This window comes from Thrips palmi, unplaced genomic scaffold, assembly GCF_012932325.1.
Source record: "Thrips palmi isolate BJ-2018 unplaced genomic scaffold, TpBJ-2018v1 HiC_scaffold_18, whole genome shotgun sequence".
In the NCBI taxonomy this organism is placed as follows: domain Eukaryota; kingdom Metazoa; phylum Arthropoda; class Insecta; order Thysanoptera; family Thripidae; genus Thrips; species Thrips palmi.
This window is the reverse complement of record NW_023144627.1, coordinates 9,137,309-9,154,265: the sequence shown is the minus strand read 5'-3', so window position 1 is coordinate 9,154,265 and position 16,957 is coordinate 9,137,309. Positions and strand designations below refer to the sequence as shown.

Genomic DNA, 16,957 nt, shown 5'->3' with positions numbered 1-16,957 from the left:
CTTACGGCCCCCGCCCGCCCAGTTTTGAATTTTGGAGCGATGCTTGGCAACACTGCTTCTGTTTCCGGTACCTGAGTGCAACACACACACACGCACACACACACACATTGCGTGTGCTTCACGAAGCCGTCAAAAGTGTCAAGTATGCAGTTTTTAATTGATTTCTGCTTATTGAAATCCTTTGAATTTCCTTGTTTGCGGATGTTGCACTCAGTTGACGCTGCTTGAGACTACGGTCCGCTAGCACAAGCGTCCATCAACTCCGCCTCTCCCATGCACCTGTTGACAGCAACTTTGCAGACGTCTGTGTTGTCATAACCTAATTGCGCTCTGATGAAACCACCGTGTTATGCAATTTTCCACCATTATTCCTTAAATAAGATCAATTTAAAAGATTCTGCAACTTTTGTTTGGTCCACTGTGAAGAATCTCGTCATCCTGTGGTGTGTTCCTTATTCCTATCGCAGTAGAATCGGTATTTCTGCTGCACCCAGGAAGTTGGTTGATTCAAAACAATGATCTATGTTTCATACTTTTATTGACGGATTTTCCGTCGAAGTGGCATTTTCAACCTCTTAATCATATCGAGCTGAATTTTATTCCCTCCGACTAGAACTTACATAACTGAAATATACTGATGACTCAAGCTGAATTCCTGAGTGGCCTTCCTGCTCTAGGAAGTGACTCATAGAATGAGCACCAGTCACTTTTCTTTGTTCTACTCGTTCAATTTCGGTATTGGAGTGTATTGGAACTGTGAAATAATGCATTTCCTCCTCCTTTTCTGCTTTTTTCAGCTAACCTTAGTCGAGTCAATGTAAGACTGTGTACCGATGCTGAAAATGCCAAGGCCTTGCCAGGTGGGGCCTGATCCAGGCTTTTCTAGTTACGGCGCCACATCAAGTATTGTCAGCAAGCCACCAAGAGGGTGGCTGCATTCGGACAAACAGATTTCTGATGAGGGAATAACATATGCAGTCAGGGTAAGCTGCTATTTTGACTACTACGCAGTAAACATGCATGCTTTTGGGATTGCCAATGTTAAATGTGTCTATGCATTGTTTCAGTATATTGGATACTTGGCGGTAAACACATCCATGAAAGCTTTGGACTTCGACACAAGGTCTCAGGTGGCAAAGTAAGTCACCACTCCAGAGAAGTTACATTTGAAAACACTTACAATTTTTGGTATTTTTCAAACATATCTGTGTTCTAGGGAATGTATCAATCGTGTCTGTGAAGCAGCTAGTCTTAAAACTGTGGATAAAAAAAGAAAGGTATGCCTTTGTGCTTTGTATAGCTTATTTCTACATACCCAGATTCATCATTTGCTATTATGATCCAGGTGGATAAAAGAGTCTTGAGAGCTATCGGCGAACGGCCAGTAATGGATGATGCTGGGACAAATGTCAATTTGACTATATCAAGCTCACATCTTGTATTAACAGCTCTAGAAACTGGTCGAGTCTTAGCCAATCACAGCATGCCTCATATATCATTTGCATCTGGCGGTGACCCTGTAAGTACATCGTCCCTTTTTAACTGGCAAGCTCAGGTCTCATTCATAAGACCAATTTTTTAAGTTTTACTTTATTTTTACAGGACACATTGGATTTTGTTGCCTATGTTGCAAAAGATGAGCATGATGTTCGAGCTTGTTATGTTCTTGAATGTGGAGGTGGGCTAGCCCAGGATGTCATCACCACTGTTGGTCAAGCCTTTGAGCTGCGCTACAAAGAATATTTAACAAGACCAGGAAGTGCTACACTAATGTAAATGATTACTTCTCACTTAAGCAATATTTTTTATAATTTATATATTTGATAGTAATTAGAAGTTTCTTTCATTTTAGGTCCAGAGGTGATGATCGAGAGTACTATAATGATCTACCTGGGAAAGTTCCTCCTGATATTGGACCACCACCTGTACCTCCATTGCCAAGCATACATAATGCACCCTCTACCACAGCAATAGGGAGTCTCTGTCGAGGTGGGTCAAGCAACATAAATTGCCCTTAATAATTCCATCAATTTTTGTATTTTTTCATGTTTTTACATTTTACCTGTAATGTGTTTTAATTTTTCCTCACCAAAAGCAGAAATTTCAGCTCCAAATTTGATTGACCTGAACATTGAAGTTCCTCCTCCGCCCATGCCAAGACCTGAACATAATTATGTGAATGATATAGTTATGTCTGAGGCCAGAGACAGGTTGAATTCTGTGCAACCTCGTGATATTTTTGATATGCGTAAGTTGATTCCATACTATTGATAAATTCTGTTTCTGGTGTAAATTTGATTCAATTTTGTGTTCATGCCTACAGAACCATTTAATACCGCAGTTGAAAGTGCCAGTGCTCGGGTGTCTAATCAGAGAGGACAGTTGCTTAGTGAGATATGGTTCCATGGATTTGTCAGCCGTCAAGATGCTGAGGCTCTTTTGACAAGGGTATGTTGCAATATTACCCCAGTCTTTATTAAACATTAAATGATAATGTTAATTCAAAAATCTTATTCCCTTTGGTATCTTGTGTTTAACTACAGGATGGAGATTTCCTTGTTCGTGAATCTCAGGGCTCTGCTGGGCAGTTTGTACTCACAGGACTACAGGGAGGCGTGAAGAAGCATCTTCTCTTAATAGATCCTGAAGGAGTTGTAAGTGATCTTAATCCAACTGATTCAATGAAGGCAATGTTCCAGAGTCTTATTTTTATCTTGATGTCATTTCTAGGTTCGTACAAAGGACAGAATGTTTGAAAGTGTAAGCCACCTAATAAATTACCACTGTGAAAATCAGCTTCCCATCATATCTGCTGAAAGCGCGCTTGTGCTCAGAAGACCAGTGCCACGTCCAGGCGTTAGTATTATGAGGTAAATGGATAATGGTGGATATTGCTTTGCCCTCCTTTTTCTCCTTGTTTTGTACTGCATTAAAGCATTTTTAATGAAACATTTTATGCAATGAATGAATTTGTGATATTTACTACATTGCATTAGTTATGTTTTTGTTTTTCCATTTTAGATGTCATGTTAGTTTTAAATGGATATTCATGAATTTTTTAAGATGTAATCTTGTTTTTAAGTGTCAGTGTCTTAGTTCTGCTCTTTTGAGGATATTGAGTATTATTTTATGCTTAGTGAAATTCATTCACTCAAAGTGCCTTTTGTTGACTTGAATTTTTCAACATTTTATTCAATTTAGATGTGTTGCCATAATCATATATACTAATGACTATTTTCATATAATTTTATCTCGTGACTGTTGTATCAAACATGAATGAACAAATGATGTACTTGTATTTGTGCATAGAAATATTTCTTTGTGAATCAAAGGAAACACCCATTGTTACTACAAACAATATCTACTTTAGATACCCAATGTAGGACGATGTGTGATGCTTTTGCTGGAGAAAGATGAAAAAGGGAGGAAGTGGTTATGTGCCTTTGCTGATTTTAGTACCAAGCTCATGGGCTGTGCTCAAATGCCACGACTGCCTCTTTGCATTTATTTTTTGGTAAGATGCTTAGTCAATCTTAAGTCATTAATATCATTGCATATTGACCTTGGTCGCAAAGTCAAGTCACATGACTGAGACTAAATCTAGGCAATTTTCTTGTAAGCACCCTCTCGTATATTTTCAAAGGCCAAAAAGTTGTAATCACTTAACATGGTTATTCAATATAATCCTTGTGTATTTGACCATTTGTTGTGTTTATTTCTCCTAATTTTACTTTGCACATGTACAATACTGAAGAAGAAATTCGGGGAATGGAAGAGGGCACTCAGACTCAGGTCGCCCGCCGGTACTGGGCGGGGCGCCCCCTCTAGGCGCACTCACTTTATTTATTTTCCCCCATTAAATTCTACAACTTAGCTTCACACAACTTAAAGTTGTTAAAAAATTTAAAAAAAAAATAGTGAAAAAGGCATCGTAGATGGTGTCAGGTGCGTCGCCGGGGACGCATCCCAACGCAGCCCTGTCCCTTTCGAACGCACCCAAAATCAATACTCTCGGTACTCTCGTCAGAACGTCAGAATCGCCAGACCCTGACACACAACACCACACGGCCGTGGTCGAGGTATTTCCCGAAAAGCCGCTTCCAAACGCCTGTCCAGTCGTCGTAGCCCGGTGCAAGATGTGGGACTGTGAGTATTGCTTATTTCGACGAACGAATTTCGTTTTTAAAAAATCGTTCTTGCCCGGTTTGTTGCTATTCCCTACGAACTTCAGAAACGGGGGAGCCTATGATCTGTTTACATAACATGGCCCCGCTCTAGTTCGGTTCTCTGTACGATTTCTATTTCCCACTTCAAAGTCTTTATCCCCTAGAAAAATGGACAAAAATACACTTGCAGTTTTCTTCCCTTTGGAAATGACCGTGGTTAAGCCCCGGTGCGCGGTACGCGGTGGTGGCATGTCCGGAGGCATCGTGGATGAGTCAGAAATGGAGGAACTCATTGGTTCCTTCCCTGAAGCAAAGTGTAGGGCCCAAAGTGGGGTCCAGTCTCTCAAATCAAGTCAAGAGCATTTGAAAATTAAGGGTAAAGAGAGTGTGCGGGCTGTGGAGCGGGTTGCCTATCCAGCGCCCAGGGGAAACCGGATCCAGGTTGGCCAAGCGCGCCATTGTAAACACCCACAAAGTTTGAATGTTGATGTGGAAGCAGTCGACAGAAATAATTTCTCTAAATAAGAGCATTTGATGATATCAGTTTTGATGATTTTGAGATCTGTGAGGAAGCTTGAGTTTCAAAGCTCACTCCTTTGGCGAACCGGCCTGAGATTACCCTTATTTATAGCTCGGTCGCTCTAGCAGACACAGGCTGCTTGAAAACTGTGTTTATTTATCCTGTAATTTGTTTCTATGCCGATCTATGAATAGAATCTGTCGTAGAAATTGTATTAAAATCGCCACCAAGATTCTGTTGTTATGAAATTGAAATGATGACTTATTTATTAGCCATATGAGAGAATGGACCTAACCTTATAATAGGAAATGAGGAGTATTTTCATCATTCAACATGGAAAATCTAGGTAAATTATCTACAGAGGTCTCCCCACGTTTTATGGTAAAGAAAAAAATTTTCAAGCTTTTGCAGAAAGGATTTCCAAAGCTTTCAAGGTTTTATTTTGGTTTGATTGATGTTACCGCTGCCTCAACTCCACCAATGTTCTTCTGTGAATTTTATCTATTCCTTGCCTACTAGTTTGAGGCATGTAATTCTATTCTCACAGTTCTCACAGCATTTTTTCTCTCTTCTTTCCAGCTACTATGTTCCTCAGCACCCTCACCCCCAAATTTTATGTGGCTCTCACAGGAACGTCATCACTTATTTCAGGGATGATATTGGTAAGTACCTTAACTCTGTCAAGAATTTCAGTCAATTTTCCTACTGAAAATTTGTTTTAGATGAATTTACTGATCTTGTTTATTTAATTGCAGATTTTTGAATGGTGGTACTTTAGAAAGTATGGGGCCTCATTTATTGAACAAGTTTCATTAAATCATATCAGTCCGTGGATAAGTGGGGCAGATAGCAACAGTGAGAACAATAGTAGTAGCAATGGAAGCAATGGTGCTTCTACCAGCGGTAGTAGTACGAACGGCAATGCAGGCAGTAGTACAGTGGGGGCAGCCAGCGGTCAACAAACTGTGCCAGGTAACCCACAATTTCTTACTTGATGACAGCTCTTGAAAAACTAAGAATCTCCTTCTGTAATACTGGTATCATATATTTGCAGAATGCAAGGTTTGGAGGAATCCACTTAATCTATTTCGTGGGTCTGAGTACCAAAGATTCTACTGGGCTGCCAACAAGGAACCTTTGACATACTATGACATGAATCTCTCAGCACAAGATCACCAAACATTTTTCACCTGTGAAGGAGATGCAGGAAAGAAAGAATATGAATGTAAGTGTTAAAAGGAGTGTTTTAGGAAATGAATATGTGGAGGTCGTTCTATATTTCAATCTTTCTTGGGTCTTTTCAGTAATGCAAACAGCATGGCGGGAGCGAAATCCCTCAGCTCGCATCAAAGCTGCTCATGAAGCCCTCGAAATAAATCCGGAATGCACTCCTGCCCTGATACTCTTAGCCGACGAGGAGGCAACAACTATTCTTGAGGCAGAAAAAATTTTACGATCTGCTCTGAAAACGGCTGAAAGTAACTATCGGAAAAGCCAGCAGAATCAACATCAAGGACTTTCTATGGAATGCACTCACAGTAAGGCTCTATGTTCCACATAAGGAATTATCTTAGGTATCAGAGGTGTTGGCAAATTTTCATAGAGAACACTTGTTTTGTTTCAGGAAGAGATACAAATGTACTAATTTATGTGAAGCGGAGATTAGCCATGTGTGCTCGTAAGTTGGGGCGCAATAAGGAGGCTGTTAAAATGTTTCGAGATGTAAGTATGAGAAAAGTTTTTGAATTTGACTTGACTCCATTGACCGATTGTCTCATCATCTTCTAACTGCTAATAACTTCCTTTTTAAAAAATTTAATTCCAGCTGACAAAGGAGGTCCCTCCAATTATGCATGTGTTAAATGTCCATGAGAACCTAATTGAGGCTCTGCTAGAGATGCAAGCCTATGCTGATGTTCAAGCTGTTCTTGCAAAATATGATGATATCAGTCTGCCGAAGTCTGCCACAATTTGCTACACTGCAGCCTTGCTGAAAGCAAGACTTGTTGCTGACAAGTAAGTTCAAGTGTACTTTGAATAAATTTTTTTAAAAATATAGTGTTTATGGTCATGAATACGTCTTACTAATGCTGTACTGTACCTTTCGATCAGGTTCTCTCCAGATATTGCCAGCAAAAAGGGGCTTACAGCTGCTGAAATGACGGCTGTGGAAGCAATTCACAGAGCAGTGGAGTTCAACCCTCATGTCCCAAAGGTATGTACTACCTAGTCAATTTTCTAGCATTTTTCTGTAAATTCCTTTTATTATCCTTATTATTTTGTGACACTGCTTACATAGTAAAATGCTAATTGTTCCTTTTTTCTTTCCAGTACTTACTTGAAATGAAATCTCTCATTCTACCTCCTGAACACATTCTCAAACGAGGCGACTCTGAAGCGCTTTCCTATGCTTTCTTCCACATTGGCCATTGGAAGGCAGTGGATGGAGCCTTGAACTTGTTGCACTGTACTTGGGAAGGCACATTTAGAATGCTTCCCTATCCCCTGGAGAGGGGACACCTTTTCTACCCATATCCCACATGTACTGAGTGTGCAGACCGAGAGCTGCTACCAGGTATGTCTGCTTTCTCAATAATTTGTTATTAATTATCAGATTTTTATTCTCTTAAATGTCTACTTTCTATCTTTTCTAGCTTTTCACGATGTCAGTGTGTACCCGAAGAAAGAATTGCCATTTTTCATTCTCTTCACTGCTGGTCTTTGCTCGTTTACGGCTGTCCTTGCCCTGCTCACACATCAGTATCCAGACAACATGGGCACCATTGCTCGATCGGTAAGCTATAAGTGATGTATTGCATAGGTTTCGTGGGTTATACAGTCTAATAATACCTTGTCCCTCTATATTCTAGGTACTCAGCTGGCTTACATTGCCCTTCACCTTCATATTGGAACGTCTGGAGGGAACCGTTCCCAGCAATCTCCTACAGTCACTGTCACGTGTGTAATCACTTTCATGTGTCTAACAAACTATGACAGTGCCAGGAAATATTTAAAATCAAATCTGTGCACACTTACCACCTTTTATCTTTCAAGTTTGGAAAATAGAGATGAAGTTGGAGGGAGAATAAAATTTGCCCTTTCCAAAACATTTTAAAAACAAAATTACCACCCTATTTATTTGGAAAAAGTAATTTTTAAAATCTGTGTACAGTAAAGTTTAGGGTACCTGTATCCAAACTTCACAGCCTACCGTATGCTGATTCTTATGTCATGTTCTCTATTGTTCCTACATGAAATAGATTAGTGTAATAACCTTGTCTGTGTATCCTGTACTTAAACAAAAGATGAAAGGAAACAAGCTTCAGAACTCTGCTAACAGCTGGAATGCTTTATTTGGAGTAATATTGGTCTTGAACCTATCTATCATATCAATAGGTTTTGACAAAATATTGCTACTGTCAATTATTTCGCAATCCTTTTGCTTCAGAAGTTATTGCTGTATCATTTCCCTTTTATGAGCATAATTTTCTCTGTGATAATAAAGTAAGTTATTGGTGTGGTAATTTCCTAGATTCTTTATTTTCCTTTCGAAACCGAGTTAAAAGGGAACCTGACACGACTGTCGCAAGTGCTGCAGGCGGGGCTGTGCAGCCAAGCAGATCTTTTGTGGAACACTAGGGACGATTGTCTGTCCTTGTACATTCTGTACTTGTACCTGTAAAGTCGTGCATTAGCCGAACGTACGGGTGCTGCCTCTACTTACATAAGTACACTCTTCTTGACAGAAGAAGTAAACATAGCAGACGACAGATGCTCTGCGGAGCAGACGATGCCCCAGGCAGGCTGGTCTGGGGGAAGGGACAAGAAATGGAGCATAGGGGAGACAAAATATCATAAACTAATTGTTCCTCTAATAAATAACCACAAGGAAAAATCTAAGAAAGAGGAACAGCACCTTGGAATAGCGTACAGCGTCGTCGCCGTTGTCGTCGTCAGGTTGTCGTCCTGACACCACCGATATTTCTCATACCACTGGTCAGTTTTACGTGACGTCACGATCAACACAACGATTTCAAATCTAGTGTACCGGCCACCCGCCGCCAGAGGACAATGAATGGGTGAACGTTGCCGGAGACTTGTCCAGACTCGTCGTCGACCTCGTTGCTGCCTTTGACGACTCGCAATCATGTTGGAGTGCAAGAAGCTTCCGGCGGGCTCATTCGGTGGTAAGTCAAACCGCATTGACTCATTCAATCCGTTCACCGGGCGTGTCGGTGCTGTGTAACGGCCGTGTTTTACTGGACTCAGTCGTCTGAAATCCGTTGAATTTTCAGTCTTTAAAGACCCAGTGACCTTTTCCTGTCGTAACCACCCGGCATTCCGTTCTCAGCTTCACATAAATATTTTTAAGTCTTGGAACTATGCTTTGGGGGTTGAGATTGTCATTGTCCTCATGCAGTTCCAACAGCTTGTTGCAGTGTTTGTTCTCCTCTGATTGTTTATAGTTTCTTTTGCATCTTGTGATTGTTGCTGTTTGCTATTTTCTTTTAGAGGCCTGCTGTGTCTTCTCATTTATCATTATTCATTCTTACTTGTTGACAGCTGTCGACAATGTTCGACACTCTGCAGAAGAGATGGATGACACTAGAAAAAGAAACATAGCATATGAGTATCTTTGCCATCTAGAAGAGGCTAAAGTGTCAGTATCTTGAATATGTCATCTTTCAACATGCTGAATCTTTTCTCTAACAGGTGTGATCTATGTTTTCAGATGGATGGAAGCTGTACTGGGAGAAAAGCTTCCTCCTGCAGCCCAACTCGAAGAAGGTCTCAGGAATGGAGTCTATCTAGCACGGTTGTCTCATATTCTCACTCCAGAGGAAGTTCCGTTGAACCGTATTTATGATCGTGAACAGAAACGCTACAAAATTGCTGGACTGCAGTTTCGTCACACTGACAACATTAATTACTGGATCAAGTCTTTGAAGTCAGCTAATTTGCCAAGAGTATGTTGTTATTAATTCTTGTTTGTTTTTTATTTTGCTTGGATGATCAGTGTATTGACTAATTGTTAACTCGTTGTGCTTCCTTTAGACTTTTCATCCAGAGACCACTGATGTGTATGACAAGAAAAATATGCCAAGGGTTATATATTGCATCCATGCTCTGAGCACTCATCTCTTCAAATTAGGCCTCACTCCAGCCATCCAGGACTTGTACGGCAAAGTTCAATTTTCTGGTAAGTTATCTTGCCTGATATGTTTATTAGATGATGACTACTTTACTTTCCTATGTTCTTGCACTTCTCCTTTCTTATCTCTTTGTTTTGCTCTCATTTTTCAGACAATGACATCCAAACTGTGCAGAAGGATTTGGAAAATGCTGGGGCACCGATGCCTGCTTTCCAAAGGATTGGTGGTCTGCTGTCTGGAAGCAGAGAAGTAGATGGGAGACCACTCCGCAAAGCCATTGAAGCTGTTGACAAAGCTATTGCCTTGAAGGTAGGACTCTTCTGTGAACTACTCAGTGGGACTCCCACTTCATAATATTTTTGTTGGTTTGCAATTTTATGGTCTTGTTTACGATTTACAGGATGTATCCATGCTTTACGAGAAACTTTCTAGCCCTTTGCTGTGCATAGATTGTTTGAATGTTGAACTCCTTGATGACTACATGGAAACTCTGATCAATGCTCGATCAACTAAAAGACAAGGAGCTCTTAATCGGTCTCTGAATGATAGTTGCGAGGCAGAGGACTTTGATGAGCTTTTGGACCAAGGGGAATTGCAAGGACACATTATCACAGTAAACCTTCGGGCAGCTCTTCGATATGTGCTTCAAGCAGCAGACAGAAAATTGTCCGACAAGATTGCACACTATCTACAAGCGCCAGCTTTCCAGTTGAAGAATGTTAATCTGAATAATGGCTCTGAATATGTTGAAGAGTTGAAAGTGTTATGTGGTTTGCGTGAAGCTGCTGATGGAAGAGATTGTATCGTGATAAGACAAAGGCTTCAACAGGCAGTTGATCAAGCAAATGCCAGATGCAACTCACTGAGAGATACGTCAAAAGCTTTATCAAGGATGAACAGAACCCTCGAAATCGGGAGCCTTAAAGACTTCAGTAATGCATTGCATGACCCTGCATTGCAACTGAACAGTTCTCTTCTGGATCCACATGCAATGCCATTGTACTTCTCTGAATTAAGCATTGACAAAGCTGAATCAGGAAAGTCCCTCACCTATCCAGAACTTGTGGGAAGTCTGAAAGTTCTCAACACTGTTGCACAAGTTACTCGGAGTGTGCACAGTGGTAGTGTGGAACAAACATGGAATGCTTTGAATAATCCTTCTCTTCGGTTTGCTGGTCTGGAACCAAATCTTAAAATTCAATATATGAACGCCCTCCGAGAAGCACTGGAAACAACGCCTGTTTTGGGCTATGCTGATATTCAAGGAGTGATTGATAATGTTGGAACTGAATCGGAACAACGGCTTCAAGTCATCTCTAGCCTCCAAGCTGTAAATGATGCTGTACGCTCGAACAAGGCTGACAAAGTTCTGAACGCCTTGCAGCATACTAGTACTAAGCTGTCGGAAAGCATTGCTGCTAGCGATGCGCCTCTTCTGCTCCTGTTGCTGAGAACTTGTTTGTATGAAAAGGAAAAGCAAGGTGGAGGAGAGTTATGGCTCTGTGATGTGGAGAATGCAGTCCATGATGTTGTGGCTGAGGTTCATGAGGCTCAGACAGCCTGCTTTGCTCTTGCCAGGCTCAATGTGTGTTTGAATGCTGGTGTAGAGGATTTGAGTGAGTGCATGGAGTGCCTTGCCAGTGCAGGTCTGGTTGAGTACGACAAAAGTAATGCCAGGATTTGGCACGACACACTGCACGAAAGACTGAGGAACAAGGTGAGTGCTTTCCTATCTCTGTACAAACTGACAAGTAATAACCCATAAAATTTCAGATATTGATAATTAGTGGATTGTTTTATGTTTCTTTTAGCACCGCCATAGGCATCATTCTTCTTGGATAGATCACACAACATCACATGGTCATACTGTGTACTTGAATATGGAATCCTACTTGTACTCATGGGAGCGTCCTGCAGACTTCCACCCCCAATCGCACTACCTTTCTCACAAAGATGTTCGCAGTGCACTTGGTGCTGGTGAACGCCTGGTTGCATTGCAGGCACGCTGTCGGGGATTTTTGGTCAGGAAGAACTTGTCTGACAGGAAGGAATATTGGAGGAAGCATGTAAAGGAGATTGTCCACATTCAGTCTTGGTGGAGAAGTGTTGTCCAGCAAAAGCAATATCAGGTTCAGCTGGAAAGTTTGAGAAAGGAGAGGGCAAGACAGGCCCAAAGGTAGGCATCATAATTTAAGGGACTTGGCTTCCTTACATATTACATTTCACTACAGGCTTATTATTTTTGTCTTGCATTTCAGGCGGGGACAAGGAATTTTGGATTACTATAGGCGTCATATTGGTGCTGTTGTACGCATTCAGGCCTTGTGGCGAGGACGACAGGCAAGGAAAGCCTTCTCTTCTCTTGTCCACCAAACAGATCCACCATTCAACATTGTGCGCTTGTTCGTGCCACTATTAGATTTCAACACTGATGACTATGAGAGGGAACTTGAACTCCAGGTATCAAACCTGTGCTCCAGTGAAGATATTTTTTTCTTATCCTACTTTATTAATTCACATAATTTTTTTTTGCAGTCTCTTCAAGGAGCAGTTGTCCAGAGGATTCGCCACAATCAAGAGCTAACAAGGCAAATTGATGCAATGGACATTAAAATTGGTCTCTTGGTCCAGAATAGAGTTACCCTGCAGGATGTAGTGGCTCATGGAAAGACTCTGAACAGCATTGCCAAAGGAAAAGACAAAGACAAGAGCAGTCCCAAAATGTCTTGTAAGTCTTATTAAAGTGATTGCTCAATGACATTGGTTGCAATTATTGAAAGCAATTTGTGTTTCAGCTAAAGCCCACTGCAATTTGAAGACTTTGACTCGGGAAGGACGCCGCCTCCTGGACGGTTACAAGCATTTATTTTACTCACTGCAGACAAATCCTACATACCTGGCTAGGCTGCTTTTCAGACTTCCGCAAAGCCGCAGTGTGAAATTTCTCCAAAATGTAATTTTATCCTTGTTTAACTTTGGTGCTAGCCAAAGGGAAGAATACCTGCTGCTAAAACTGTTCAGGACTGCTTTGATAGAAGAAATCAAGTAAGTTTGCCTTTAAATTGTATTTTCATTACTAAGCCAACTCATTTTCTTGTACTGACAGTAATCTATTAATCTTAAATTTTAGGTGCAAATGTGAAAAGCTGTCTGATGCTATTACTGGCAACCCAATGGTGCTTAAAATGGTGGTGAATTATGCAAGACAGCATTCTGGTCAAAATGCTTTGCGGACAATGGTTGGGCCCCTAATTGAACGAGTGAGTGCGAAGGTTGTTTAAGCTGACCTTAATTTGGTGTATTAGTGAAAAGTTTTAAAATCCTGTTCTATTTGTTTTTCAGGTGCTGAATGACAAGAATCTTTCAATTGAAACGAATCCTGTTGACATCTACAAATCCTGGAGAAATCAAATAGAAATGGAGACTGGGAAATCTTCGTAAGGATGTTACTTTTACTGTTTATTCAATGTATTTTCCTGCACATTGTCTTTAATATATTTTCATATTTAATTCCAGTGATTTACCTCACAATGTTACGCAAGCTGAGGCTCTCACCCATGCTGAGGTGCGCAAAAGGCTCAATGTTGGACTTCAGATGCTTCAGGCTGCTACCTTAGTATTTTTGCAAAGAATTTGTGATAGCAAAAACTTAATTCCTTATGGTCTTCTCTACATTGCCAAAACTCTCCGTCAAGGTCTTTTGGAAAGATTTCCTGGGACCCTGGAAAAAGATGTACTTAAGGTAGGATGATACTGTCTTTGTCATTGCAGCTTTGGTAATAATTATTTAATCACTTTTGTACCAATTAATTTTTTCTGTCTGTAAATCTTTAGATTATTGGCCACCTTGTTTACTATCAGTTGATAAACGCTGCTATAGTTGCTCCTGATGCATTTGATATTGTTACTTTACCTGCTGATCGTAACTTGTCCAATGAGCAACGCCGCAATCTGGCCAGTATTGCCAAGATCCTCCAGTTTGCCGCATCAAAGAAAGGGTTTGGCGAGGAGTCTACTCACCTCATGTGCCTCAATCCGTTCATTGTTGAATGTCACGAAAGGTTCAAGGACTTTTTCCGAAGATGCTGTGATGTTGAAGAGCTGGAAGACCATTTCAGTATCAACAGGTACTCTGAGGCAACTCTCATTCAGGATCCATGCATCTACATTACTCTTCAGGTAACATTCATTAGTCCCAGAGTTCATGTTCCTACCAGACTGTCCATTACATTCTCGTTTTGAATTGCAGGAAATTGTTGATACTCACAGTCTTCTTTTGCAATATGAGGACCAGCTTGCCCTGGACCCCATGGACCCTCTTCATGAGCTGCTTGAGGATTTAGGTGGTGTTCCGACAACAGCCCAACTGCTTTGCAGTGAGTCGGCCCACGCGGCCCCTCAGTTACTGCAAGCAGAGATTTGCCTGTCTCTTGTTGACAAGTTCCAGGTATGAGCCCAGAGTCTGTTCAGAGTGTTTACTTGGAAGGAACAAACTTGCAACTGCATTTTCTTACTGTGTAGGTGCCAGAGGAGGACACTACTGACCTCAGCAAGCTGTTTGTGAAAACTAAGGAGCTTCTTGTCCTGTTGTTACCTTTGCTGCAAGGTGATGATTTGGTAAAGGCCTTATCGGTGCCAGATACCCCTGCCCAGCAGTTCTTGCATGAGGAAAGGCTAAGGAGACGTGACCGTGACCAAAAGCAACTTGTTGCTCTGAACCGTACATTCAACACCGATTCATGGTAAATGCTTTGTTCTACTAGTTCTTGCCACCTTTCAACCTTTTTTTGATGCCATCTTAAGTGTCTGCTTTCTTGTTATTCCATTTAGCTGGTCACTCCGTGATTGCAAACAATTGTTACGGCGTTACCTTAGCCGCCTGGAACTTGCTGGTCTTGCTTCGTCAAGTAATGCTTATCAGTCGGTTGTCACGGCCATTGCCCAAGACTTGTGCCACAAAGGAATTTATCGTCAACAAAGAGCGAGGGAGTTGGTTTCACTCCGAAACACTATTGCCTCTCTGGATTCCAAAACCCTTGCTCTGCAGGAACAAGTTGATTTCTACAATGAATATATTCACCGATGTTTGGACAATTTAAATGCAGGAAAGAAGTAAGTTCTCTATTCTCTTTTCAAAAATATTTTTATATACTCAGAAGTTTGCTAAGGATGATGAATTTTCAGGAGTGTCCACGCACCAAAGGCAGATGGGAAAGTTCCTGGAAAATTGAAGTCCAAACTTACACTGAAGTACACAGGTGCTAAACTTCAAGAAAAAGGTGTGCTGCTTGAGGTGGAAGGATTACCTCAAACCCAACTGCGCAACGTTACCTTTGAAATTTCACCATCAGAAATTTCAGGCGTTTTCACAGTACGTGGAAAGTTCATGGGAGTTGAATTGGAAAAAGTTGATGTTGATATTCAGGTAAGTTTGCTTTTGAACATAAGTTTTATTTTGCTGTAAAATTGTGAACTCTATAGAATGGTCTTCCCTTTGCAGCATCTGCTGGAGCTACAATTTGAAGGATCCTCTGTAATGGATATGTTTGGCAAAGCCAAAGTAAATGTTAACCTGCTGCTGTTCTTGCTTAATCGGAAGTTTTATGGCAAAACATAGAACTAGGGTACTGTGTGCTCAGTATACTTGCGAAATGATCTGAATTTGAATGTTTGAACCATGACATGTGCTCTGTGCAGAATTGCCTGTAATCAATTCTGACTTAGCCAATTTTAGCTTAACAGTTTTGTTTTCTTATCTGACTTTGGATCACTGTTTAAATTACACAGACATCAATTTGTTGCAATTCTCTTTACCACTTGAGTGATACAGTAATCCAAAACATAAATGTGATCGCAATTTAGTTTTTATTATTGCCAAAGAATTATTTTCTAAATTTGTCACTGTTGGCATTTTTATGTGGAGAAGTAATCTGAATACTGTTGTGTCTGTTTCCCATCATTTACGCTGTAATAATAATTATTCCCCTTATGCACATTCCTCTGAACACGTGACTATTTTAATTTATTGTTATTAGGTGTACTAATGAACTAAGTTAACAAACTGATTGATGTTGCACTGATGCATAAGCACCAAGATAGATTACCATTCTTCTTTGGTCTATACCATTTTAATTTGAATGTACAGAGCTTTATCTAACATGTTTTATTAAATGTATTGTTCCATAAAAATTAGCCTTGTGTGTTCTTTCTGAATCCGACACAATTTCCTCCTGACTCAGTCCAAGGACAATGTCCTTTGCATAGATGCAATGCCTGAGAGAGCTGAATGAACATTGGGACCTGACAAAGTAAAGGAAATATTAAGCAAGTGTGTGGCAGACCTTTAATGGGCCTACACTGAAATATACAAGGTGGGCGAAAAAAATGAACTTATTCTTCAATGCAGTTCTCAGGCATTAAAAAGAAACAGGGTGGGTTGGTTAGTCAATACTCAACACTTCAAAATTCGCAAGGGGCAAAAAACAAAGGAGAGACCGCCTAAGAGGCGAGAAGGGGGAGCTAAACTGAAAGATTTGCACTTAAATGGCTTAATCTCGCCTAGTTCAAGTTCAAACGAAGTCTGTAAGTTCATTGCGATAGGGGAAAAGGGGCGGTCCTTAATCTGAGCGACCGGTGTTTTAAGGTGGAGGGGGGCGGGCTTGGGGTGAGTGGCAAGAAGTGCTTAGCAGTGCTCGGTCCCTGCCGTGGCGTCCGTGGGGGCGTTAGCCAGTCCAAGTAGAAAGACGCTGTAATAGGGCAGGGAGATACGCCAGCCCAGGAATCGGCAGTGTTGATGTTTCGGTACGGCCCCTCGTACGAGGGCCATGAAAATCTGCGGCCCCAAGCAGGCAGCAAGCGGCCGAGGGGAGGGTGGGGGAGCGAGGCTGTCACGCGCAGTGACGGGCCTGGTACAAACAAAATACCCCGCGCTTCGGCAAAGACAGCAAAAGGGCACCGAGGGAAAGCTACCGAGGGAAAGGAGACCCTGCCCATGAGAAACGGATCCCTAAACCAAGCAGGACGCTACGACGAACTTGAACTTGGCGAGGGGCGAAGGAGCCGGGGCGTGGGGACAGTGGCGGGGGCGGGCGGGGGCTGGAGGCGCGCCGGCCAGCCAA

General features: G+C 41.4%; 3 protein-coding genes across 8 annotated transcripts; all 3 read left to right on the top strand.

Moving 5' to 3' along the window:
- The first annotated feature begins 36 nt into the window (after positions 1-36).
- On the top strand, positions 37-3,702 carry LOC117645312 (SHC-transforming protein 1). 5 transcript variants are annotated; one of them, XM_034385393.1, is made up of 11 exons: positions 37-142; positions 798-983; positions 1,068-1,138; positions 1,217-1,277; positions 1,346-1,519; positions 1,603-1,772; positions 1,853-1,989; positions 2,096-2,248; positions 2,342-2,448; positions 2,544-2,654; positions 2,731-3,702. In XM_034385393.1, the coding sequence occupies exons 2-11, from the start codon at positions 834-836 to the stop codon at positions 2,872-2,874; spliced, it is 1,278 nt and encodes a 425-aa protein (XP_034241284.1). In that variant the 5' UTR covers positions 37-142; positions 798-833; the 3' UTR covers positions 2,875-3,702. The 5 variants fall into 5 exon arrangements, with proteins under 5 accessions (XP_034241284.1, XP_034241280.1, XP_034241283.1 ...); XM_034385389.1 differs by having other exon boundaries at positions 39-142; positions 2,324-2,448; XM_034385392.1 differs by having other exon boundaries at positions 40-142; positions 2,099-2,248; positions 2,324-2,448.
- Positions 3,703-4,000: 298 nt separating this feature from the next.
- LOC117645113 (protein ST7 homolog) lies at positions 4,001-8,210 on the top strand. Of its 2 annotated transcripts, none has more exons than XM_034385031.1 (11): positions 4,001-4,146; positions 5,266-5,348; positions 5,442-5,658; positions 5,741-5,911; positions 5,991-6,224; positions 6,311-6,408; positions 6,512-6,702; positions 6,799-6,901; positions 7,018-7,261; positions 7,341-7,480; positions 7,557-8,210. In XM_034385031.1, the coding sequence occupies exons 1-11, from the start codon at positions 4,137-4,139 to the stop codon at positions 7,650-7,652; spliced, it is 1,587 nt and encodes a 528-aa protein (XP_034240922.1). In that variant the 5' UTR covers positions 4,001-4,136; the 3' UTR covers positions 7,653-8,210. The 2 variants fall into 2 exon arrangements, with proteins under 2 accessions (XP_034240922.1, XP_034240923.1); XM_034385032.1 differs by lacking the exon at positions 4,001-4,146 and adding an exon at positions 4,626-5,032.
- A 484-nt stretch (positions 8,211-8,694) lies between these two features.
- On the top strand, positions 8,695-16,031 carry LOC117644866 (ras GTPase-activating-like protein IQGAP1). Its single transcript, XM_034384530.1, has 19 exons — positions 8,695-8,873; positions 9,250-9,346; positions 9,419-9,653; positions 9,742-9,886; positions 9,991-10,148; positions 10,240-11,556; positions 11,651-12,015; positions 12,098-12,299; positions 12,375-12,567; positions 12,635-12,884; positions 12,970-13,099; positions 13,182-13,276; positions 13,356-13,581; positions 13,674-14,018; positions 14,089-14,286; positions 14,361-14,581; positions 14,670-14,951; positions 15,024-15,264; positions 15,340-16,031. Exons 1-19 carry the CDS (start codon positions 8,834-8,836, stop codon positions 15,454-15,456), a joined length of 4,857 nt encoding a protein of 1,618 aa, XP_034240421.1. The 5' UTR covers positions 8,695-8,833; the 3' UTR covers positions 15,457-16,031.
- Positions 16,032-16,957: the final 926 nt, after the last annotated feature.

Bases quoted from the DNA above. Each gene is read 5' to 3' on its own strand.
- LOC117645312 (XM_034385389.1), top strand. From the start codon at position 834: ATGCTGAAAATGCCAAGGCCTTGCCAGGTGGGGCCTGATCCAGGCTTT. The intron at 1,520-1,602 runs GTAAGTACATCG...TTATTTTTACAG, and splicing joins TTGCATCTGGCGGTGACCCT to GACACATTGGATTTTGTTGC. The intron at 2,449-2,543 runs GTATGTTGCAAT...GTTTAACTACAG, and splicing joins CTGAGGCTCTTTTGACAAGG to GATGGAGATTTCCTTGTTCG.
- LOC117644866 (XM_034384530.1), top strand. From the start codon at position 8,834: ATGTTGGAGTGCAAGAAGCTTCCGGCGGGCTCATTCGGTG. The intron at 11,557-11,650 runs GTGAGTGCTTTC...TGTTTCTTTTAG, and splicing joins ACGAAAGACTGAGGAACAAG to CACCGCCATAGGCATCATTC. The intron at 13,100-13,181 runs GTGAGTGCGAAG...TTTGTTTTTCAG, and splicing joins TTGGGCCCCTAATTGAACGA to GTGCTGAATGACAAGAATCT.
- LOC117645113 (XM_034385032.1), top strand. The intron at 5,659-5,740 runs GTAACCCACAAT...ATATATTTGCAG, and splicing joins CGGTCAACAAACTGTGCCAG to AATGCAAGGTTTGGAGGAAT. The intron at 6,703-6,798 runs GTAAGTTCAAGT...CCTTTCGATCAG, and splicing joins GCAAGACTTGTTGCTGACAA to GTTCTCTCCAGATATTGCCA.